The sequence below is a fragment of the Mustelus asterias genome, chromosome 29 (assembly GCF_964213995.1).
Source record: "Mustelus asterias chromosome 29, sMusAst1.hap1.1, whole genome shotgun sequence".
Classification (NCBI taxonomy): Eukaryota; Metazoa; Chordata; class Chondrichthyes; order Carcharhiniformes; family Triakidae; genus Mustelus; species Mustelus asterias.
Window position 1 is genome coordinate 3,271,036 of NC_135829.1, and position 25,755 is coordinate 3,296,790.

The 25,755-nt window shown below is 44.2% G+C and overlaps 1 protein-coding gene across 3 annotated transcripts in view; it reads right to left on the reverse strand.

The window, feature by feature from the left end:
• Positions 1-25,755, reverse strand: part of myo9aa (myosin IXAa) — a 298,687-nt gene that overhangs the window by 97,330 nt on the left and 175,602 nt on the right. For all 3 annotated transcript variants that reach the window (XM_078199938.1, XM_078199939.1, XM_078199937.1), the window contains exon 12: positions 4,985-5,106. In XM_078199938.1, coding sequence (XP_078056064.1) covers positions 4,985-5,106 — 122 coding nt within the window. The remainder of the gene's footprint in view (positions 1-4,984; positions 5,107-25,755) is intronic.

Here is a 25,755-nt window from a genome sequence, read left to right on the forward strand (position 1 = left end):
AACACTGCAATGAAGTTACTGTGATTTGAAGCCCATGGATAGACCATTGTCAAACTCCACTTATCACATCCTGCCAATCAGAAAAAGACCCATTTAAGCATGCTCTCTGTTTCCTGCCAGCCAACCAGCCAGCCTTCTATCCATGCTAATATGCTACCCCCTACACCATTTATTTTTCACAATAACCTTATCAAATGTCTTTTGGAAATCCGAGTACAGTCCATCGGGCTCCCCTTTTTACGACAGTGCACGTTACTCCTCCAAAATTCGAATTGCTTAAAGACGATTTCCCTTTCACAAAGCCACGCTGACTCTTACTGATTACCTGGAGATTTTCTAACTGCCCAGTTATAACCTTCTTAATGATTGATTCTAACACCTTCCTCGTGACAAACATCAAGCTAACTGGCCTATATAGTTTCCTGCCTCCCTCCCTTCTTGAATACAGGGTTATGTTTGCTACTTTCCATTCTGATAAGACCCTAGGATGAATCAGGACTGGGAAACTCATCAGCCCATTGCTCCATCAGTTTGCTCAGTACAGATTCCCCAGTGACTGCAATTACACCAAGGTCCCCTCTCCCTTCCACCTCCTCATTTACAACTATTACTGGAATGATTTGGTAACTTCTATAGTGAAGACGCAAGTAAAATATTTGTTCATTTTATCTGTAATTTCCTTATTATGGACGATTAACTCCCCATTCTGTCTCCAGTGGACCAACACTCCCCTTTTCCTTTTAAATACCTGTAGAAACTCTTGCTATGCATTTCCAAAGATGTGCAGGTGAGCTGGATTGGCCATGACAAATTGCCCCTTAGTATCAGGGGGACCAGCAGGGTAAATACTTGGGAAAGGGCCTGGGTGGAATTGCCGGTGGTGCAGGCTCGATGGGCTGAATGGCCTCCTTCTGCACTGCAGGGATTTTATGATTTTTACATTGCTAGCTATCTTCCTCTCGTTCTCTAATTTCTTTTTGCTGATTAACCTTTTAGTCATTCTCAGCCATTCTTTATATTCTGACCAATCCTCTGAGCTGCCATTCATTTTGCACAGTTAAATGCTTTTTTCTTTAAGTATCGTGCTTTCCTTAACTTCTTTAGTTACCATGGATGGTGAGTCCTCCCCTTAGAATTTTTCTTTACAGTAGGGACACATTTATTCTGAGTATTCTGAAGTACCCTTGTAACGGTCTGCCATTGCTTCTCCATCGATCTATCCTCTAGCCTAGTATCCTATCACTTCATCAAACGCAGCTTTCATCCCCTCATGGTTGCCCTATTTAAGTTTAAAAGACGAGACTGAGACCCTCTCTTCTCCCTTTCAAAATGGATGTAAAATTCAATCATATTGTGGTCGCTTCTACCCAGGGCTGTCTTTACTCTGAGGTTATTAATTAATCCTGTCACATTAGGGTGCCACGGTGGCACAGTGGTTAGCACTGCTGCTTCACAGCTTGGGTCATTGTCTGCGGGGAGTTTGCACGTTCTCCCCGTGTCTACGTGGGTTTCCTCCGGGTGCTCCGGTTTCCTCCCATACTCCAAAGATGTGCGGGTTAGGTTGATTGGCTATGCTAAATTGCCCTTTAGTGTCCTGGGATGCATAAGTTAGAGGAATTAGCAGGGCAAATATGTGGGGTTACGGGGATAGGGTCTGGGTGGGATTGTTGTTGGTGCAGACTCGATAGGTCGAATGGCCTCCTTCCGTACTGTAGGGTTTCTATGATTACACAATACCAAGTTTAACATAACTTGTTCCTGGCTGGTTCCACAACATGCTGCTCTAAGAAACTGTCTCAAAAACATTCTGCGAATCCTCATCCAGTCGACAACTGCCAATCTGATTTTTTTCAGTTTATATGTAGATTTAAATCCCCGGTGATTATTGCCGTCCCTTTATCACAAGCACCCAATATTCATTCTTGCATACCTTGTCCTACATTGTGGAAACTGTTTGGGGGCCTGTAGACACTCCCAGTAGTGATTTCTTTCCCCAAACAGTCCTCATCTCCACCCAAACTGATTCTACATCCTGATCTTCTGAACCAAGGTCATCTCCAACTATTGGATCAATGCCATCCTTGATTATCAGTGCTTATCCCATGACCTTTACCTGGCTTCCTATTCCTCTTGAATGTCACATACCGCTCAATACTCAGGACCCAACCCTTGTCATCCTGTAGCCACACCTCTGGAATGGCTATTTATTTACTTCAATGTGCGCTATCGTTATAGCGGCACGGTGGCACAGTGGTTAACACTGCTGCCTCGCAGTACCAGGAACCCGGGTTCAATTCCCAGCTTGGGTCATTGTCTGTGCGGAGTCTGCACATTCTCCCCGTATCTGCGTGGGGTTCCTCCGGGTGCTCCGGTTTCCTCCCACAGTCTGAAAGACATGTTGGTTAGGTGCATTGGCCATGCTAAATTCTCCATCAGTGTACCCAAACAGGCGCCAGAGTGTGGCTACTGGGGGATTTTCACAGTAACTTCATTGCAATGTTAATGTAAGCATACTTGTGACACTAATAAATAAACTTAAACTTACGAATGCTGTGCGCATTCAGATAAAGAGTCTTCAGTTTGTCTTTGTGTTACTTTTGTAACATCTCATCTTGACTGTTGGGGTGTTCTTATGTTTTTTCCTCTCTGCTCCTTCCTGCCACTCTCTGACCCCCATTTCCTATCTTATAGCTTTGCTCTCCGACCTTGACTCTATCCTTTAATTTGTTGCATATACCCAAGGTTAATCCCTCATTGCCCCTTATTTAAATTAATGCCCTCCATACTTCCCTAGTTATGTGGCTTACTAATGATAAACCAGTATATCACCTCTATAGAATCATAGAAACCCTACAGTGCAGAAGGAGGCCATTCGGCCCATCGAGTCTGCACCGACCACAATCCCACCCAGGCCCTACCCCCACATATTTACCCGCTAATCCCGCTAACCTACGCATCTCAGGACTCTAAGGGGCAATTTTTAACCTGGCCAATCAACCTAACCCGCACATCTTTGGACTGTGGGAGGAAACCGGAGCACCCGGAGGAAACCCACGCAGACACGAGGAGAATGTGCAAACTCCACACAGACAGTGACCCGAGCCGGGAATCGAACCCAGGACCCTGAAGCTGTGAAGCAGCAGTGCTAACCACTGTGCTACCATGCCGCCCCTAAGCACTTTCAGACAGATCCAAGTTCGGAGAGAATAATCTATGATTGGATTAGAACATAGAACATAGAAAAAATACAGCCCACAAGTTGCACCGGTCATGTCCCTACCTACCTAGGCTTATGTATAGGCTTATAGGATTGTTGAGTATTTTCGTTGTGTCTATTTTAATTTTAAAATAACCCCCCACCCAGTAAATCTCAGTGAAATTCAGCATGAATCACATGAACGATAAAAATGAACAGTCAAATGGAAGGCTGATAATAAACTTCAACCAGATTGTGTTATTTGTGACCAGTTTGACACAGGCAGTAAAATAAGAGGGAAAAATTGCAAGATATAAACTAAAATCCTTCAGTTCATTAACTCTCCTCATACAAGAATTGTGTAAAAGCAGCACACTAACAAATGTGGGTAACTCTCTTCACCTGGAGCCCAGCGGGGAACACAAAGTAGCATATTCAAAATTAAGCGGACAAAGACAAGATCAGAGTTGAAATTAGTCCAAGGAACCGAGTTTCACTCATTTAAGAGAAATGCTTTGCATCCGAGGCGGCCCTAGCTTTAGGAATAAGTCTTTACATTTCTTTCTGATCTCAATCAGCTTAAGTATACAAATATTCAACTAACGTTACTAACATAAAAAATGTCTTGACTGAAAATCACTTTCTGCAATGTTCCATCAGCAATGCTGCTGCTGCCATTCCTTACTAAGCAAACAGCCTTGAAAAGCTCCCGAGTGGCCCTTTCACTTGTATTATGGATTCTAGGTTAAACCCATCATCTAATTGTGTTCTTTTGCTTGGTTAAAGAGCCAGATTACAGCTCTGGCAACATCTCGCAGTCATGATGTGGAGATGCCAGTGTTGCCAGCGGTAAACACAGTAAGAAGTCTCACAACACCAGGTTAAAGTCCAACAGGTTTATTTGGTAGCAAAAGCCACTAGCTTTCGGAACAGGCTGGCCCTTCGTGACAGTTCAGTTCAGAACTCCCACCCACCTGACGAAGGGACAGCCTGTTCCGAAAGCTAGTGGCTTTTGCTACCAAAAAAACCTGTTGGACTTTAACCTGGTGTTGTGAGACTTCTTACAACATCTCGCAGCACAGCAGGTTGATAGCAAATGCACAGAGGTCAATCGAGTGCCAAAAGAGAGATGGAGGGATTTAATGCACTCGTTCTGCACAGTGCAGGCCCACTCAGCCTCCATTCCAAATCCACCCACCCTCAAGTCTCACACCCACTTCCCGCCTCCAGGCCACTCACCCTTTGGTTAATATCGAGCCTCCATTGATGCAATCACCAGAGGTTTCCAGTATTAGGGTTTTCCACCAAGGAAATTCTCTTAGATTGGTCTTAATAGATTGATTGAAAACTTCAGAAATTCACTCTTTATTGTTTCGTGTTGTTACTTGTCTTTCACCTAATCATGGCAATTCACTATCAGGCACCATGCAGAATCGTGCTCACCAGAATATGTACATGGTGATCTAATTGAGGGATTCAGTAGCATCAGAATCTATGATTACTGCCACCTAAACTCTCAAATCAGATTGGACTTGAAACTGTTCCAGTATATTGGACATTCACCAATTAAAAGGTTAAGGCTAAAAATTACAGCCAAGGATAATGCACAAATAACACTCCCATGAAATTACTTGATTCCTCATTTTAGCAGGAGCATTAACCAGTTTATTTAAATGAGTGAACATCCCTATTGTATTGTGAACAGAGGAATTTGATACTAATGCACCATAACGTAAACTCATTCTATAGGCTATTACTATGTTAAATCAGGTTGGTGTGAGTACTCACTTGCACTCCTCATCCAATAGATGCAGTAAGCCTGTGGGTTTCTTGCTGATGAGGTTAATGCAACCACTGTTGTCGATATAATCAATGTTGTGCCAACTGATGCCTTCTGATCTGTACTCCTCCTGTAGGACAAAAATTTAATTAAGTACAAAACCAGCAACATAAACCAAATTACGAGGGAATTAATAGTCTATAAAAATGCAGATATGGAACACATTAACATTTTACATGTTCTCTTTTCCTATCACCTTTCCATCATGTATTCCTGATGGTGGGTTGGCACATACTGATACCCCAAATTCCATTGTGTAATCTGGAGCTGGGGAATCAATGAATGTTAATCCCTATCACATTCAAATGCTTCACTTGTGGCACTAGCCAAAGGGGCGGCACAATGGCACAGTGGTTAGCACTGCTGCCTCACAGCTTCAGGGTTCCGGGTTCGATTCCCGGCTTGGGTCGCTGTCTGTGTGGAGTCTGCACGTTCTCCCTGTGTCTGTGTGGGTTTCCTCCGGGTGCCCCGGTTTCCTCCCACAGTCCAAAAATGTGCAGGTTAGGTGCGCTGGCCATGCTAAATTGCCCCTTAAATTGTCCCGGGATGTGTCGGTTAGAGGGATTAGCGGAGTAAATGTGTGGGGTTGTGGGGATAGGGCCTGGGGTGGGATTATTGTTGGTGCAGACTCTATGGGCTGAATGGCCTCCTTCTGTACTGTAGGGTTTCTATGATTCTATGAAAATGTCAACCTAAGAGAAGCCAAAAGAGAGAAACAGACAAACCTTTTTTGTTGGGGGGGGACAAGGGAAAGAGGAGAGCAAGAACAGGTCGAGGATATCATGTGGAAAATGCTTTTCCTCTTGGAAAGGAGAGATTAGAGATGAGAGGTAATGCAAGAGGATGATATGTCAGCACAATTGTGCTAAGGTTGAAAGGGAATACAGGCCACAGAATTCAGTAGTTTGTCCAAAAAAATGAATAAATGATGCAATGATCCTATGTTCACATATCCAAATGTTCCTCGCACAAATCTGATTTGGGAAATCCTTTGTGGCTCAGTAAGCATGCTGCCCATCTTCAATCTCAGGTTAGTCAGCCATGTGTAGGGCTAAGCTTCTTGTTCATGGGCAAGTTCATGTAAGTAGTAACTGGGGGTGATTCTCCCATGGGGACTCAAGCGATGCCCGATGCGTGGGATTCATCCTGGGTGTCGTGCCCCGATAGTGTCTCCCAGATTTCCGGAAATAGGTGCGGAGCTTCATTACCTATGCAGGATGTCATTTCCCTACAATTTAAATAGAATCAGTGGGCGGGCTTTACACTAGCTCCCCTCTTTTGGGGAATTGGCAGCCCGGCCCCACTGGTGTGAAGTGGGGGGGCAATTGGGGCCCCCCCAGAGGGTTGGGCGCCGGGGGGGGGGGGGGGGGGGGGGGGGGGGGGGGGTGCACCCTGGGCATTGGCACCACCAGCCTGTGCCCCCGGCACTATCCAAGGGGAAAAGTGTCAATGCCCAAGAAGCAACCTTGGCACTGCCCATCAGGCATGGGGCTGTGCCGAGGGGGTGAGGCCTCAGGGGGTGATGTGAGGGAGTTGGGGAAGGGGAGGGGGGGTTTCCCATGTGTGCGCGTGTGGGGCAATCGAGCTGGCCAGCAATTGGGAGGCCTGCAGTGCAGGGCCACTGTGCATGTGCCAATCTCGGCGCTGACAGATCAGCGCGTGCGCAGTGGCCCACTCAGCGCTATGGGCCGTGAATAGGCCCCGCCCACTGAATTGCACCATGATTCAGGCTGAGGCACTCGGCAGTGCACAGAGTGTGGCAGATTCTTTTTGAGACTGCCACTGAAAAAAATCAGCGTGATTTACTCCAGTTTTCATGCAAATTCTTTTGGAAGAATCCCAGCCACTGTCTTTGGGCTACTATTACTCTTAACTATGTGTTTGAGTTTGAGGTGCAAACATTTCCAGATGTCCTATCTGGCTTTCCATAGTAAGGTGACCTCTGCCATTTTAAGTTCAGTTGAATAAAGGCCTACAAGGAGAAGCACTGCAGACTTTAAACACAAAACATGGTGTCAGGAAGTGGAGCTAAAAGAGAGTTTTAGAATCTTGGAAAGGCTGCAAAGAGGCAGCTCAGAAAGGAACACACATGCTAAAATCTGCTGAGATGGGACAAGGAAAATCAAACAAACTGAAGGCTTCAGACGAAATGCTGAGCAACATGGCTGTCGTATACTTTCCTCGCCCAGCTCCGAGCAAAAATAAAAGGTGATATGTGGTAGAATTGGTGGTTTTTCCACTTGTAATGACAAAACTACGAGCTAGCAACAGAGTTAATTTAAAAGCCAAAACCAATACGAGTAACCATAGTTCTAACACAGCTGAGGATGGACTGCTACAAAGTGTGTACCATTCTCAATCTAACCAGCAAACAAAGAAACCAGGCAGCGGAGATTTGGAAAGCCTTAAACAAATGTTTTGAACCATGAGTGAATGTTATTTATGAATGCTACGTATTCAACACTATAACTCAAGGTAAAACAGAAGCCATTGATCAGTATGTGACTGCTGTAACACAGATTGCAGAATCAAGTGAATTCACACAGCTAAAAGATGATATGATTAAAGACAAATTAGTCTCAGGCATTCGAGATCCCTTGATGAGAGCAAGTCTGCTGATTGTTGAGAAACTTGATGCTCAGGAAAGCGATAAATATGTGCAAAAATGCAGAAGTTGTAAAACGTCAGCTGGAACCTACAGTGGAGGGGCTTGGAGAGGAATTTCCAGAGCTTAGGCCCCATATGTCCCTGTCCGGCAAGGAGGAATTGGTAGGGCTAGGGAACCGTGGTGCACCAAAAAAGTTTCTTTGTTGGTTAAAAAGAAAAAGGAGGCTTATGTTCGGATGAGACGTGAGCACTCGGGTAGTGCACTAGAAAGCTTTAGATTGGCTAAGAGGGAGTTGAAGAGCGAGCTTAGAAGGGCTAAAAGGGGACATGAGAAGACTTTGGCGGATAGGGTTAAAGAGAATCCTAAGGCGTTCTATAGGTATGTCAAGAACAGAAGGTTGGTTAGGGCAAGTTTAGGGCCAGTTATAGATGGCAGAGGGAAGTTATGTGTGGAACCGGAGGAGATTGGTGAAGCATTGAACCAATATTTCTCTTCGGTGTTCACGCAAGGGGACATGAATATAGCTGAGGAGGACACTGGGTTGCAGGGGAGTAGAATAGACAGTATTACAGTTGATAAGGAGGATGTGCAGGATATTCTGGAGGGTCTGAAAATAGATAAATCCCCTGGTCCGGATGGGATTTATCCAAGGATTCTCTGGGAGGCAAGAGAAGTGATTGCAGAGCCTCTGGCTCTGATCTTCAGGTCGTCGTTGGCCTCTGGTATAGTACCAGAAGATTGGAGGTTAGCGAATGTTGTCCCATTGTTTAAGAAGGGGAACAGAGACTTCCCCGGGAATTATAGACCGGTGAGTCTCACTTCTGTTGTCGGCAAGATGTTGGAAAAAATTATAAGGGATAGGATTTATAGTTATTTGGAGAGTAATGAATTGATAGGTGATAGTCAGCATGGTTTTGTGGCAGGTAGGTCGTGCCTTACTAACCTTATTGAGTTTTTTGAGAAAGTGACCAAGGAGGTGGATGGGGGCAAGGCAGTGGACGTGGTATATATGGATTTTAGTAAGGCGTTTGATAAGGTTCACCATGGTAGGCTTCTGCAGAAAATGCAGATGTATGGGATTGGGGGTGATCTAGGAAATTGGATCAGGAATTGGCTAGCGGATAGGAAACAGAGGGTGGTGGTTGATAGTAAATATTCATCATGGAGTGCGGTTACAAGTGGTGTACCTCAGGGATCTGTTTTGGGGCCACTGCTGTTTGTAATATTTATTAATGATCTGGATGAGGGTATAGTTGGGTGGATTAGCAAATTTGCTGATGACACCAAAGTCGGTGGTGTGGTAGACAGTGAGGAAGGGTGTCGTAGTTTGCAGGAAGACTTAGACAGGTTGCAAAGTTGGGCCGAGAGGTGGCGGATGGAGTTTAATGCGGAGAAGTGTGAGGTAATTCACTTTGGTAGGAATAACAGATGTGTTGAGTATAGGGCTAACGGGAGGACTTTGAATAGTGTGGAGGAGCAGAGGGATCTAGGTGTATGTGTGCATAGATCACTGAAAGTTGGGAATCAAGTAGATAAGGTTGTTAAGAAGGCATATGGTGTCTTGGCGTTTATTGGTAGGGGGATTGAATTTAGGAGTCGTAGCGTTATGTTGCAACTGTACACAACTCTGGTGCGGCCGCACTTGGAGTACTGTGTGCAGTTCTGGTCCCCACATTACAGGAAGGATGTGGAGGCTTTGGAGAGGGTGCAGAGGAGGTTTACCAGGATGTTGCCTGGTATGGAGGGGAGATCCTATGAGGAGAGGCTGAGGGATTTGGGATTGTTTTCGCTGGAAAGGCGGCGGCTAAGAGGGGATCTTATTGAAACATATAAGATGATTAGAGGTTTAGATAGGGTGGATAGTGATAGCCTTTTTCCTCTGATGGAGAAATCCAGCACGAGGGGGCATGGCTTTAAATTGAGGGGGGGTAGTTATAGAACCGATGTCAGGGGTAGGTTCTTTACCCAGAGGGTGGTGAGGGATTGGAATGCCCTGCCAGCATCAGTTGTAAATGCGCCTAGTTTGGGGGCGTTTAAGAGATCCGTAGATAGGTTCATGGACGAAAAGAAATTGGTTTAGGTTGGAGGGTCACAGTTTTTTTTTTTTTTAACTGGTCGGTGCAACATCGTGGGCCGAAGGGCCTGTTCTGCGCTGTAATGTTCTATGTTCTATGTTCTATATGGCTGCCAATGGTGGAATAATTCAAGGCAGGAGTGTTCTCTTCCTGTCGGGGAGCACTTCAGCAGTCACGGGCATTCAGCTTTTGATCTCCAGGTAAGCGTTCTCCGAGGCGGCCTTCACGACACACGACAACGCAGAATCGTTGAGCAGAGACTGATAGCCAAGTTCTGCACACATGAGCACGGCTTCAACCAGGACCTTGGGTTCATGTCACACTATCTGTAATCCCCATGACTTGCCTAGGCTTGCAAAATCTCATTAACTGTCCTGGCTGGAGACAATACACACCTCTTTAACCTGTGCTTAACCCTCTCTCCATCACATTGTCTGTACCTTTAAGACTTGATTACCTGTTAAGACTTGCATTCCAACTATTATCTTGTAAATTGAGTTTGTGTCTATGTGAACACAACTCCTCACTCACCTGATGAAGGAGTGACACTCCGAAAGCTTGTGCTACCAAATAAATCTGTTGGACTTTAACCTGGTGTTGTGAAACTTCTTACTGTGCCCACCCCAGTCCAATGCAGGCATCTCCACATCAGGAATAATTCAAATCAGGGATGTGAATGTAGTAGCAGGGGGTGCAGGGCTGAAAGGGTTAATGTGTGGGGCTGGAGAAACAGTCCAGTCCACATGGTGGTGCAAGGGAGAGTCATATGACAAAGGCAGAGCAGACCAGGAGATATGTTATGCTGAGAGACATCGCAAGCCAAAAGAGCAGAACAATCACGGACAAGTAACGTCAGAAGTCCATTTCAACAAGATTATAATTTAACGAGTTCAATCTGGGCTGCTTCTTTTCATATTAAACTAATTTCCCTACTCCATATTTCTAATGCACAGACTGGGTACAGAATTACTAATGGATCTTTTTTCATAACTCTTGATCCACTTGTACGTGAGGAGCATTGTGGTAAAATAAATAGAGGTGGTGACAGTCAGGCAGCCTCCCTCCTTTCCCAGAGGCAGATTAGAACGTACTATTTGCAGAGCACCCAGTCCACTCCCACAACACTGGTATATGCTCCTCCATGTTCGGCTCAGCAGATCAGCTCAAAAATACAGATAGAGGGCAAGTTAATTACCTCATAGAACAGTACCAACAATTATCTTTTGATAAAGGAGCAAATCACAAAGTAAAGGACACTGTCAAAGTTGAAAAGAGGACAACAGAAGTAGGATAAATGAGAAAGCAGTTACTAAATGATGGTGCCGGTAGCTGTACAACAAAAAAGGCATTTATATTGCAGTTTTAATTTGGCACAACATCCCAAAGTGTTTCACAGGAATGTAAGGAGACGCAAAATTGACACCAGCGACAGGAGGAACTATCAAGGCAGAAGATCACAGGTACATTTTAAGGAGCATCTTAAAGGAGGAGTACAGTGGATAGGTGGAGAGGCTTGGAGAGGAATTCCAGAGCTTAGGCCCAGCATGGCTGCCAATGGGTGGAACAATTCAATTCAGGGAGGTGAATGTAGTAACAGAGTGTTCAGGTTGAAGGGATTAATGTGTGGGACTGGAGAAACAGTATTGCCCAAATGATGATGAAAGGGAGAGTGATATGACCAAAAGTCTAGTGAGAGAATGTTCATGGCTTAGACTGGTGAACAACTAGTCTTGTACATCTGTAAATAGTTTTATTCTTCTAATAAAGCAGTGACTTTCAGACATATCTATGTCTCTGTAACCTTTCCTTAGTCAGCAACAACCAACATTCACCTCTGCCACCATGTTGTAAGAGCCACAATTGCTGAAAACCGACTTTAAAGTTTGCAAGTCTGACTGGAAAAGGCACTAAGTTTTGCCAATTTACATTTCTAAGACAACTGAAAACTGCCAAAAGAGTTCTATTGAAGTAGTGGAGGCTGAAAGGCAGAAAAAAATAATCAACCGTTTATCTTGCTAAAATTTACAAAAGGAATTACAACTGTCAGGTGAATGTGGTATTGTACCAGTTATTCTATTGCTCAAGTTTTCTGTTCCACCTGCTCCATGGGCTCATTGAAGATCATGGTCACACACAGGCACTTATAGGTCCAAGTGTTTAATTGCCCCTTTGGTGAAATGGTCACTCTTTCTCCCGTGGACACCTTCTTGGAGAAGTACTGGACTATCTGCCTCAGTGAAGTGTGTGAAAAGATTGGCAGTGAAGTAGCAACCTAGATCATCAGTGCACGTGGCAGGTTGAAGGGGTTCCTGTTTAGTCTCATTGATGACCGTCTGTTCATTGACCTCCTTCGCTGTCTTTGATGAGGTTGACAAAGACATTTCAGTTCAGGAGAAAGAATTCCTGATTGGGAATAACACACAATGTTTCCAGCATCCGTTTGTTCCTGTATTGGAGTGCTGCTTGTAACATGCCTATGGCTTGTATCTTATCCCCTCCCGGACCACATAATTGGGTTTCAGTTGTCTTCACCTATTGTTTTAGCTGCCTTGGTTCTCTTTATTGGACAAAACTGTTGCAGTCACACCCGTATCCCATTTGAAATTAGTGATGTGTCCATTGACACAAATGTCCACATTTCCAGAATATGTATCTTGGATCTTTCATCTTGCCTAAAAAACATTCTTGTTCCTCTTTTTGGTGAGACTCCTCTATTTCATTAATGGCCTTTTGTGCAAAGATTCTCTCATGATCGTCTGTGTTTCTACAGGTTTTGGTTCCACACATCCTTCCAAAGTGTCCAAACCTTTTGCAATGTAAGAATGCTGCGGAGAGCTGACAAGAAACTGTTCGCATCTGTGGGGCTTCTTGATGTCACAGAAAAGGTGTCTCCCTGGAACCCATAGCTGTTTGCAGCTCTTAGAAGGTCTGCCTGGAATTTTGAAAACTTTGTCGCAGTAATGGCGTTTCCCCACGCCAACCAGCCTCTCGGATACCCGCTGCATTTGCTGACCCTTTATGGTGTTTGTTGTGAAAATGTCGCAAACTTTTTTTTTAAAAAAACAGCTGTAAATGACTATTAAGCTCGGCTCACTGCTTTTCTCCAGTTGGAAATTGCATTCAAGCAACCAATTTTATTTCTGCGAATTCTGCCGTATATTTGTCATGTGTAATTTCGCCGAGTTTGAACCCAAGCCGCGGGGTGTATCGAAACCCATGCTCACTAAAAAGGGAATTTGCCCAGTGCTGCCTACTTACTGCACTGTTAACCTGAAGATTTTGAACTTATAAGATTTTCCCATCCTTCCTCGATTGTTCTTCAGGTTCTTCGATTCTGCTGCACGATCAGCGTTTTTCCACGGATCACCACCTGGTCCGAATGCCAAGTGTTGCAAAGACTTTTTCAATGACCCAGTGGCAGAGTTGAAGTAAATGCTTCACCTCTATCCACCTGGAGAAGGAGTTGACAATTATAAGTTTGTATTTAAAGAGATCTATTGCCAGTTGTTCTCTCAGCCTGTTAAGGAACTGTGTGTGTGCATCCACACCTATCCATCCACCAAAAGTGGTGTTCCAGGATGCAAACAGTCAAAAATTTACAGAATTAGAGACAGGACTGGAGAAATTTTATCCTTATTCATCAAAGGAAACTGTCCATTATACATTTGGGAGAACCAGATGTTGACAGTCAACCCGACAATGCAGCAAAAATTGCACTTTTACCGAAGAAGGTCTAGAAGGAGAAAGCTCACAGATTAGACTGAGTAACATCTGGGCCGGAATCTTACGGCCATTCACGCCAGTGGGAGTTTCTGGTCCCGCTGCAGTGAACGGAGGTTTGGCTGGGCACCAAACTTTCCATCCTTTTTAGTGAGCATGGGTTTCGATACACCCCGCGGCTTGGGTTCAAACTCGGCGAAATTACACATGACAAATATACGGCAGAATTCGCAGAAATAAAATTGGTTGCTTGAATTGCAGCAGGGGCGGGACGTGAGTGGCCGGTAATAATCTCACGCCACTGGTCTAATATATTTGTAAAGAGTTATGTTCCTCCAATAAATCAGTTACTCTTCAAGCAAATCTATGTCTCTACAATCATTCTTTAAGTCAGTGATAACCAAAATACAACAGCGGGAGTCCAGAATTGGAGCAATATGGAAGTGCAAGATTGGTGGGGTTTATGGAGATAGAGAGGGGGGTGAGGCTTTAGAGGTATTGGAAATCAAGGAAGCACCCACATGCTGATTTCCACAGTTCGAGGATGCTCGGAAGAATGTGTTAGAGTGGACGACACAGCAAACCTTAAACAATGACAGAACATTCTAGAAACACTCAGGTGATCCGTCTGCATTTATGGAGAGAGAAATAGAGTTAATGTTTCAGTCTGTGATCCTACCGACCTGAAGCATTAATTCTGTTTCTCTCTCCACGGAAACTGCCAGACTTACTGAGTGTTTGCAGTATTTTCTGTTTTTATTTCCTATTTCTAGTATCTGTGGTGTTTTGCTTTCAAATAACAAATGGCACGGTAGCACAGTGGTTAGCACTGCTGCTTCACAGCTCCAGGAACCTGGGTTCGATTCCCGACAGTGACCCCACTGTCTGTGTGGAGTTTGCACATTCTCCTCGTGTCTGTGTGGGTTTCCTCCGGGTGCTCCGGTTTCCTCCCACAATCCAAAGATGTGCAGGTTAGGTTGATTGGCCATGCTAAAAATTGCCCCTTAGTGTCCTGAGATGCGTAGGTTAGAGGGATTAGCGGGTAAATATATAGGAATATGGAGGTAAGGCCTGGGTGGGATTGTGGTCGGTGCAGACTCGATGGGCCAGATGGCCTCTTTCTGCACTGTAGGGTTTCTATGATTCTATACCAAACCTTAATTTTGATCAGTGTAGATTGAGAGAGCAGGAAAAGCATTCAGGACAGAGAATTACGACTTGAGAAACAAGGGAGGAAATACTCCAGTCCTACATTCCTTTGATCTATTTCACAACAAAATACATCAGTGTAGTAGGTGCTATTTGGAGCAGTGTAGTCCTGACAGGAGGTCAGTAATGCAACCCAAAAGGGAACATTCAAGTGGCTCACTCCTCAAAGACTCATGGAAAAGGAGAGACGCATTAACATTTCTTCGGGAGGAATGCCCTAATGAAGCCAGTTTGGCAGCTGTTGCTGGATAGTAATTGTAAAATAAAGTTTATTAGTCACAAGTAAGGCTTACATTAACACTGCAATGAACGTACCGTGAAATTCCCCTAGTCGCCACACTCCGGCACCTGTTCGTGTCAATGCACCCTAACCAGCACGTCTTTCAGACTGTGGGAGGAAACAGGAGCACCCGGAGGAAACCCATGCAGACATGAGGAGAACGTGCAAATTCCGCACAGACAGTGATCCAAGCCGGGAATCGAACCCGGGTCCTGTGAGGCAGCAGAGCTAATCACTGTGCTGCCCTTATAATAGTATAAGTGGATTGAAATTTACCTAAACCACTCTCCACTTAATCATTTTTTTGCTCAGAAGACTGGGTTGATTAGCATATTATTTACATTGTTGGTTTGACTAATTTGGCAGCACTTCGACCCCTCAATTAGAAGGTTTTGGGTTCAAATCACTATTTTAGCACATAGTCTAGGTTGACAGTCCAGCATAGTATTGAAGGAGCCCCATGATGCTGCAGTTGCCATCCTTCCTGGCACACTAAACAGCGGATCCCAAATGCCTGTTCCACAGGTTTAGGTAAAAAATGTACTTTGTGGCACTGTGTTCTCTGAATATTTGTCCTCCAACCAATTGTGGCACAGTAGTTAGCACTGCTGCTTCAGTGCCAGGGACTTGGGTTCGATTCTTGACTTGGGTCACAGTCTGTGCAAAGTCTGCACATTCTTCCTCTGTCTGCATGGGTTTCCTCCGGGTGCTCCGGTTTCCTCCCACTGTCTGAAAGACGTGCTGGTTAGGCGCATTGGCCGTGCTAAATTCTCCCTCAGTGTACCTGAACAGGCGCCGGAGTGTGGCGACTGGGGAATTTTCATAGTAACTGCATTGCACTGTTAACATAAGCCTACTTGTGACACTAATAAATAAACTTTTAAAACAATAATTAGCAAAAGCATTCGAACCAGTCATCTCGCTGCTGTTTGTTGCTTCTTAGAAGTGTGCAAAATAACCACTTCATTCACCTACATAACAAAAGTCACTACATGTTAGATAATGCTGTTTTGAGTCATCCCTGAGATATGATGAGATACCGTATAAATTTTTCATGATTTCAAGTTTGCAGGGCGGCACGGTAGCACAGTGGTTAGCACTGCTGCTTCACAGCTCCAGGGACCTGGGTTCGATTCCCGGCTTGGGTCACTGTCTGTGCGGAGTTTGCACATTCTCTGCGTGGGTTTCCTCCGGGTGCTCCGGTTTCCTCCCACAGTCCAAAGATGTGCGTGTTAGGTTGATTGGCCAAGCTAAATTGCCCCTTAGTGTCCCAGGATGCGTAGATTAGAGGGATTAGCGGGTAAATATGAGGGTTAGGGGGATTAGCAGGTAAATATGTAGGGATACGGGGATAGGGCCTGGGTGGGATTGTTGTCGGTGCAGACTCGATGGGCCTCTTTCCGCACTGTAGGGTTTCTATTTCTATTTCTTTGGGTCCTGCAATTAATAAAGCAATATAGGAACAATGCTCGCACTGGAATCAGCGTTATTATATAACAGCCCCTCCTCCCCTCCCCCTGCCCACCTAAGAAATTATAAATACTGCAGGCAGAGACAACTGCAACATGCTCAGCTATGCAAAGAGTGTTTACGTTTAACAAGTGTAAGTCTGGATAGAAAAGGACATCACAAGGAGGCACTGCTGCCATACATGACCTCATCTAAAATTCAGCTTTATTCCTAAAGGGCTGCAAACTGTTTGCGAAAGTGACACTGGCCCAATTCCAGCCAACAAAACAACAGCTATGTAATGTGTTTTTGTGTTCCAGCAAGCACTCTTTCCTAAACCAGTCTCCAGTCTCACAGGGGTTATTAATATGAAAGGCATTTGTAACATTTCCACGCTCCGTCAGCATTTCCTGGAATTTCTGGAGACAAAATTTTTTTTTTTTTAAAAAGCAAACTTGTCGTCACAGACAAAAGATATTTATCTTCGGTATCAGAAAATAAATGTGTCAATATTCAAAATAATCTTTTTCCTAAAAGTGCAAAATTATAATGCAATCATATTGCAAATTTAAAGTAATAAATTAAGCAGCTGAAGAGATGAAGCATGTAAGGAAATACACTATTGCAGTGATAATTCTTTACCATTTAAGGAAACGCGCATGAATTAACATTGCAACATTCCCCCATGACATGTGGTTAAAAATCTGGCAAGCTTGGTAACTGGCTTAGCACCATTAGTGTATGGGTCACAGATGGCATAAAAGCTTTTAAACTATTTAAAACTTCTCAAAACAAACATCCTGGGCAAGTGCACAGACAGTGCAGCAAAACTGTTCTGGCAGTTACCATCTTTCATGTCCACTCCTTTGAGAATATTCATGCAGCCAAGTTTACATACTCTGCTACTTTGAACTGCTTAAGCAGCATCAAAGCTGAAAGATAAAGCACAGTCCTGCTTGACCTCTACACAACACATGCAAGATCTGGTTATGTACTTTATTTTATACTTTTCACCCATCTCCAGTGACTTGACAATCAAGAGGCACGACACCTTCTCCAAAGTCAGGACTCTGCACTTGCCGAGCAAACATTCAACACCGTACATTCCCTGCACTTATTATTTAAATAAAAGTCACCAAATAAGAATGTTGAAGTGGAGGACAAGACCATTCTTTTTTAATATGTTAACAATCCAATAAAACAACCCTTAACCTGATCGCCCTCACAAATTACTGCCAGATCTCCAACCCTCCTTTTCTCTCCAAAGTCCCGGAAACTGTCGCCACATCTTAAATCCATGCCCATTTTCCCCGTTGTAGAATTTCTCTAATCAGGTTTCCACCCACGCCAGGGAAGATCTCATCAAATGGCATGAAAAACTGCGTATTGTGTGTCTGCAGTGGTTCAGTTGGCAACACACGTACTTCTAAATAATGAGGTTCATAAAGTTCGGGTTCAAGTCCCACTCCAGGACTTCAGCACAGAAATCAAGGCTGACACTCCAGTGCAGTAGAGAGCGAGCACTGAATTGTTGGAGGTGCCATCTTTTGGTTGAGACACAGGCCTATTTGGGTGAATGTAGAATATACTATGGCACTATTTCAAAGCAGTGCAGGAGATATTTTCCTGGTGCGTTGGCCAATGTTTACCTTTCAATTAACATTACAATAAAAACAGGTCATCTGGTCAGTATCCACTGCTGTTGATGGGATGTGCTGGGTGCAAAATAGTTGCTGCATTTCCTACATTCCAATAGTGACTACACTTTGAAAGGAACGTAATTGGCTTCATAAAGCGCTTAGAAATATCTGGCGTCTTTTCTCGCTCCTGCAGCATTACCTCTGGTGTCCCCCCAACAATCTATCCTTGGCTCTTTCTAATTTTCATCGACATGCTGTCTCTCAGCAACAACGTCTGAAAAAAATGTTGGTTTTCACACAATGACACCCAACTCTACCTTACCACCATGTCTCTTGGACAGAGGATTGGCTAACCAACAGAAAACGGGGATAAATGGGTCTCCCTCGGTTTGACAAGCTGTAACTAGTGGTGTTCCACAGGGTTCATTACTTGAGCTCCAACTATTTAAGATCTATATTAATGTCTTTGGATGCAGGGATAGAATGTAGGCTAGCCAAATTTGCAGATGACAATAAAATAGGTGGGAAATCAAGCTGCAATGAGGAAATAAGAAATTTACAAATGGGTAGAGATAAGTCAGGTGAGAGGAATTTAACGTGGATAGTTGTGAGGTTGTCCATTTTGGTCAGAGGAATAAAAAAAACTTTCTATCTCAATGGAGAGAAACTTGAAAACGATTCGGTGCAGAGGAATCTGGGTGTCCTCATGCACGAATCGCAGAAAGTTAGTATGCAGGTAATAAGGAAGGCAAATGGAATTTTAGCATTCATTGCTTATGCAAGAGAGTATAAAAGCAGGGAAGTGCTGTTGCAACTGTATCAGGCATTGGTGAGACTGCATCCGAAATACCGTGCAGAATTTTGGTCCCCTTACTGAAGGAAGGTCGTAAATGCATCAGAGGCAGTTCAGAGAAGGTCGATTCCAAGGTTGAAGGACTTGTGCAATGAAAAGAGACTAAGCAGTTGAGGTCTATGCTCGCTGGAGTTTAGAATAATGAGAGGAGATCTAATTGAGGTATAAGAGATGCTAAATGGGATTGACAGGGTAGACGTGGAGCGGATGTTTCCCCTTATTGGACATTCTAGAACGAAAGGCCATAGTTTTAGGCTAAGAGGTGGCAGATTGAAAACAGAAATGAGGAGGAATTACTTCACTCAAAGGGTCATGAATTGGTGGAATTTTCTACCCCATAGTGCAGTGGAGCTCACCAGAACACCAATTAAATTTGAGGAGATTGTTAGATTTTAATTAGTAGAGGGATAAAAGGATAAAGGGAGCGGCAGGAAAGTGGAGATGAGATCAGCCATGATCATATTGAATAGCGGAGCAGGCCCAAGGGGCTGAATTGCCTATTTCTGCTCCTAATTCTTATGTCCTCTCTCGACTCCACCCCCACTGTCGCTAAATTATCAGATGGCTGGCCTTGAGTAGCTGAATAAGCAGAAATTTCATTCATTTAAATTTCGGGAAGGAATTGAATCGGCTATTCCATAAATAAACTATTCCATAACCAGCAAGTCCATCCTTCCCCCTGACAATCCTGTCTGAGGCTGAACCAGACTATCACACTCAAATAAAAGCAATGATGTGGAGATGCCAGTGTTGGACTGGGGTGGGCGCAGTAAGAAGTCTCACAACACCAGGTTAAAGTCCAACAGGTTTATTTGGAATCACGAGCTTTCGGAGCGCTGCTGAGTGAGTGATTCAGCTGAAGAAGGAGCAGCACTCCGAAAGCTTGAGATTCCAAATAAACCTGTTGGATTTTAACCTGGTGTTGAGAGACTTCTTACTGTGAATAAAAGCAAAATGCTGTGGATGCTGGAAACCTGAAAAAAGGAAAATGCTGGATGAACTCAGCAGGTCTGGCAACATCTGTGGAGAGAGAAACAGAGGTTAACCTTTTGAGTCCATACGACCCTTCTACCGCACTGCTTTTAGCTTGATGAGGCCCTAAGCTCTGGAATTCCCTCCCTAAACCTCTCCACTTGCTGCTAACTGACCTGAAGCTCCGCGTGTAGCTTGACATAACATTTGCACTCCTGTGAAACTCCCTGGGGCATTTTATTAATGGCAGTGTATAATTACATGCTGCTATTTTTACACATCCATCCTCTTGTATCACCCAATCTCGTTTTCTGTCCAGAAATGCATCACACACACCTTTGAACTTGTCCTGACTGCTTCAGTATCCTGTTCTCATAACTTTTATTTCTTTTACTCTTTGATGTAACCAATTCCCTATGTGGTCATACATACGCACATATCTGGCTATTTCTCTGGATCTGAACCCATGACTTTGCTGTCTTCCTTTTCCTCTTGGTTCCTCTAGGGCTCTTCTTTCCTTTCTCATCCTTACCCTGTCATTCGATCATGCCATTTTGCATTTCTGCCTCTAAGGTATTTCTCCCTCATCACCACTTCCCTGCCATCTCTACACCAAACCCCAGAGGGAATGAGGGGCACAGAGGCGTGAGTGAAGGATGTGGTGTGGGGCAAGGCAGAGTAGCTGGGTAGATTTGGGGTAGTCAAGGACAAGAAGCAGCAAAGGAAGCTTAAGAATGGTACCCACTATCAAGCTGAAACTGCACAAACACATTGCACTGGTGATGGCACTGCAAAGAGATCTAGGGGTACATGTTCATAGCTCCTTGAAAGTGAAGTCACAGGTGGACAGAGTGGTTTCATCAGTCAGAACATTGAATACAGGAGTTGGGATGTCTTGTTGAAGTTGTACAAGACATTGGTAAGGCCACACTTGGAATACTGTGTGCAATTCTGGTCACCCTATTACAGAAAGCATATTATTAAACTAGAAAGTGTGCAGAAAAGATTTACTAGGATGCTACCGGAACTTGATGGATTGAGTTATAAGGAGAGGCTGAATAAACTGGGACTTTTTTCTCTGGAGCGTAGGAGGCTGAGGGGTGACCTTATAGAGGTCTATAAAATAATGAGGGGCATAGACAAGGTAGATAGTCAATATATTTTCCCAAAGGTAGGGGAGTCTAAAACTAGAGGGCATAGGTTTGTGATAGGGGACAGATTCAAAAGTGTCCAGAGGGGCAATTTTTTCACACAGAGGGTGGTGAGTGTCTGGAACAAGCTGCCAGAGGTAGTAGTAGAGGCGGGTACAATTTTATCTTTTAAAAAGCATTTAGATAGTTACATGGGTACGATGGGTATAGAGGGATATAGGCCAAATGTGGGCAATTGGGATTAGTTTAGGGGTTTTTAAAAAAAAGGCGGCATGGACAAGTTGGGCCGAAGGGCCTGTTTCAATGCTGTAAACCTCTATGACTCTGGCACTCAAATACACACAATCTCACACATTTACAGTTGCGACTTGGATAACAAACAAGAATATGCATTTATATTGTACCGTTAACGGCAAAATTTTCCAAGGCGTTTCCTGTTATCAGATAAAGTTTGACATTGAGCCATAAGTAGATATTAGGATTGGTAACTAAAAGATTGGGAGTGATTGATTTTATAGGAGCATCCTAAAAGTGGGAAGAGAGGCACGGGAAAGTTTAGGGACGGAATTCTATAATTTATGGCTTAGAGGCATGGCCACCAAGGAATGAAGAAAACTGGAGCTGGGAAAATTGGAGGAACACACATTTGTCATTAGGCAGAACGAGATTCCAGAGGTAGAAAGGGGTGAAGGCCATGGAAGGATTTGAACACAAATGTGTACATTTTAAATTCTATACGAGAGCCAATGTGGGTCAATGAGTACAGAAACAGAAAAATCTTTACAACCTCTCTGTCCTTGTCACTTAACAGATGAATGCACTTAGCAAATTAAAATATGGGTCAGCCAATTAGTTAAGTTCTAAACATATCTCCTCACTCTTCCGCTCCCTGCATCCTCAATGTTCAGTTCAACACTCACTAAACCGGCGGCACGGTAGCACAGTGGTTAACACTGCTGCTTCACAGCTCCAGGGTCCTGGGTTCGATTCCCGGCTCGGGTCACTGTCTGTGTGGAGTTTGCACATTCTCCTCGTGTCTGCGTGGGTTTCCTCCGGGTGCTCCGGTTTCCTCCCACAGTCCAAAGATGTGCGGGTTAGGTTGATTGGCCAGGTTAAAAATTGCCCCTTAGAGTCCTGGGATGTGTAGGTTAGAGGGATTAGCGGGTAAATATGTGGGGGTAGGGCCTGGGTGGGATTGTGGTCGGTGCAGAATCGATGGACCGAATGGCCTCTTTCTGCACTGTAGGGTTTCTATGATTCTAAACCATATCCAACACATCTTACCCAAAAGTAAAACCTGGAAATTCTGTCAATCTGCAATCATGTAAGAATCAAAATCTTAAAATTGCCAGTACGTTATGAAAAGGAAAGCGTCATCTTTCAGTGGGAAAGTTCACTGGTTTTGATTTGAAAAGAACTTGTCCGCAGCAAACTACCCAGCCTTCAGGAGAACAGTGACCACGACACCACACAACCCTGCCACAGCAACCTCTGCAAGACATGCCGGATCATCGATACGGATGCCATCATCTCACGTGAGAACACCATCCACCAAGTACATGGTACATACACTTGCAACTCGGCCAACGTTGTCTACCTGATACGCTGCAGGAAAGGATGTCCTGAGGCATGGTACATTGGGAAGACCATGCAGACGCTACGACAACGGATGAATGAACACCGCTCGACAATCACCAGGCAAGAGTGTTCTCTTCCTGTTGGGGAACACTTCAGCGGTCACGGGCATTCAGTCTCTGATCTTCGGGTAAGCATTCTCCAAGGCTGCCTTCACGACACACGACAACGCAGAGTCGCTGAGCAGAGGCTGATAGCCAAGTTCCGCACACATGACGACGGCCTCAACCGGGATCTTGGGTTCATGTCACACTATCTGTAACACCCACGACTTGCCTGGGCTTGCAAAATCTCACTAACTGTCCTGGCTGGAGACAATACACATCTCTTTAACCTGTGCTTAGCCCTCTCTCCACTCACATTGTCTGTACCTTTTGAGACTTGATTACCTGCAAAGACTCGCATTCCAATCATTATTTTGTAAATTGCATTTGTGTCTTTAGATACCCTGTTTGTGAACAGAACTCCCACTTACCTGATGAAAGAGCAGCGCTCCGAAAGCTAGTGGCTTGTGCTACCAAATAAACCTGTTGGACTTTATCCTGATGTTGTGAGACTTCTTACTGTGTTTACCCCAGTCCAATGCCGGCATCTCCACACCATTCTGAATCAATACCACATAAAACATTAAACTTAAGGTGGCAGCTTGATAAGGAAATTTTACGTGGTCACAAGTTCATATTGCGGTGAGAGAATCTAACCACCACCCCTTGACATTCAATGGCATTACCATCGCTGAATCCTCCACCATCAACATCCTGGAAGTTACCATTGATCAAAAACTGAACTGGACCAGCCATATGAATACTGTGGCTACAAGAGCAGGTCAAAGGCTAGGAATCCTATGATGAGTAACTCACCTCCTGACACCCAAAAGCCTGTTCACTATCTACAAGGCACATTCTGGATGAATGCAGCTTCAACAACACTCAAGAAGCTCAACATCATCCAGGCCCGCTTGATTGCTACCTAGTCCACAAACATTCAATTCCTCCACCACTGACAAACAGTGGCAGCAGTGCTTACCAGCTACAGGATGCACTATGAGAACTCACCAAGGTTACTTAGGAGGCACCTTCCAAACCCACAACCACTATCATCTAGAAGGACAAGAGCAGCAGATACCTGGGAACACCCCCACCTGGAGATTCCCCTCCGAGTCACTCACCATCCTGACTTAGAAATATATCACTGTTTTTTCACTGTCGCTGGGTCAAAATACTGGAATTCCTTCCCCAACAGCACTGTGAGTGTACCTACACCTCAGGGACAGCAGCAGTTCGGGAAGGCAGCTCACCAGCACCTTCTGGAGGGTAATGAGGGATGGGCAATAAATGCTGCTCTAGCCAGCAACACCCACATCCCATAAAAAACACATTAAAAAAGAAAGTGCCTTGTCCTGGAGGATGACACAAACTACTCCTTACTCCTGCATTCTACTACTCAAAACCAAAAGAGTCAAGGGAGGGAAACTTCTTCCCACTGAATGGAAAAAAATAGTCTGAGTACAGAACCTCAATACAATACTGAAAGTCAGTACACATCTATGCCCTGCAGTCATCATTGCCCTCAATGATTTGTTACAAGAACTCACAAAGCATTATGAGTCACAGTTAGTATTAGCCACCCTTAAAATTGGAGTGCTGAATAGTCACATGGCATGATCTAATTGTGATTAATTCTTGTGGCAGACACCAATAAAGGCATTACTGAAAATGTCTTCACACAGCACAGAACTTATTGACAAAAGCATATTGATAGTCTAGGCTCATGCTGAGCAGTGTTTAGTCACATCGGTAATTATCTTATTTATAGTCTGTCATGACAATTCTCAGAATTAAACATATTTCTTAAAGAAAAAGGGACCCTCAAGGCCAGTAGAAAGTAAATATCAAAACATTTCAAATTGAGAGAAATTTGTGAATATAAAACGGAGCCGTATCCAGTTACAATGACGCTTTCCAAAATTATAATGGCAAAAGATTTCAAAAATCTCTACAACTTCCCCGATGCATTAGTTGGTTGTAGCCTAGGCTGCAGTCAAAGACTGTTATTGAGCAAACCAACAAGGGCATGGGTTTAAGGTGAGAGCGGAGAGATACAAAAGGATCCAGAGGGACAATTTTTTTCACACAGAGGGTGGTGAGTATCTGGAACAAGCTGCCAGAGGCAGTAGTAGAGGCAGGTACAATTTTGTCTTTTAAAAAGCATTTAAACAATTACATAGGTGAGATGGGTATGGAGGGATATGAGCAATTGGGACTAGTTTAGTCGTTAAAAAAAAAAGGGGTGGCACGGACAAGTTGGGCCGAAGAGGCTGTTTCCATGCTGCAAACCTCTATCACTCTATAAGGTCTCAGGTTGAAACTCTGGGATGTGCTGAGTAGCTGAATGTATTTTGGACAGTTTGATGGGTGCTACAATTAGCTTCAGTGCCCTGGCATGAGGAGTAGGAAAAGTACAACATATGGGTGGAGGCAGGACTAAGTTCCACGGTGATGCATACCCACTCTTTGTATTTCCTGCCATCGCTTATTGCTCAGGGAGAAACAGTCGACGCACTATAATGTTTGGAAACAATGGCCTGAGATGAGTAAAGATGAGTCAAGAGAAAATCTTTTGACTTGAAATGATGTGTTCATTCGGCTCTGGGGAAGCACAGATGTGAGTGACACCTTGTCAGAAACATCACGTAACCACAGCTGGGAACAGAGAGAACATAGTCTGTTCATTCTTATACCTGTTCCCTGTGTTGAAAGTTGAACAAGCAGCAACAGGAGTTTTGATTCATCAAGTGAATAGCTCACTATTTTTGAAGTTGACATCAATCACTTCAAGGCAATTAGGGTGACAACACTTTTAAAAGCAACAGAACTGCTGTACACGCTTGCCGCCACTTCATCTGGGCCACATCCTTAAATGCACAACTTCATAAGGTGAATATTTAAAAATTCATAAGCTGCAATCGAATCCAGTATTTCAAAGTCCCAGACTACCTAAACAATTTAGATAATACACTAAGCACCATTGCTGTATCAGACAAACCAGTGAGGTGCTTGGCTGAATCAATGGCCTTTGTTGAATTAGCTAATCAAAGTTTCTCTCCTGAAGGTACTGTGGGATAGTT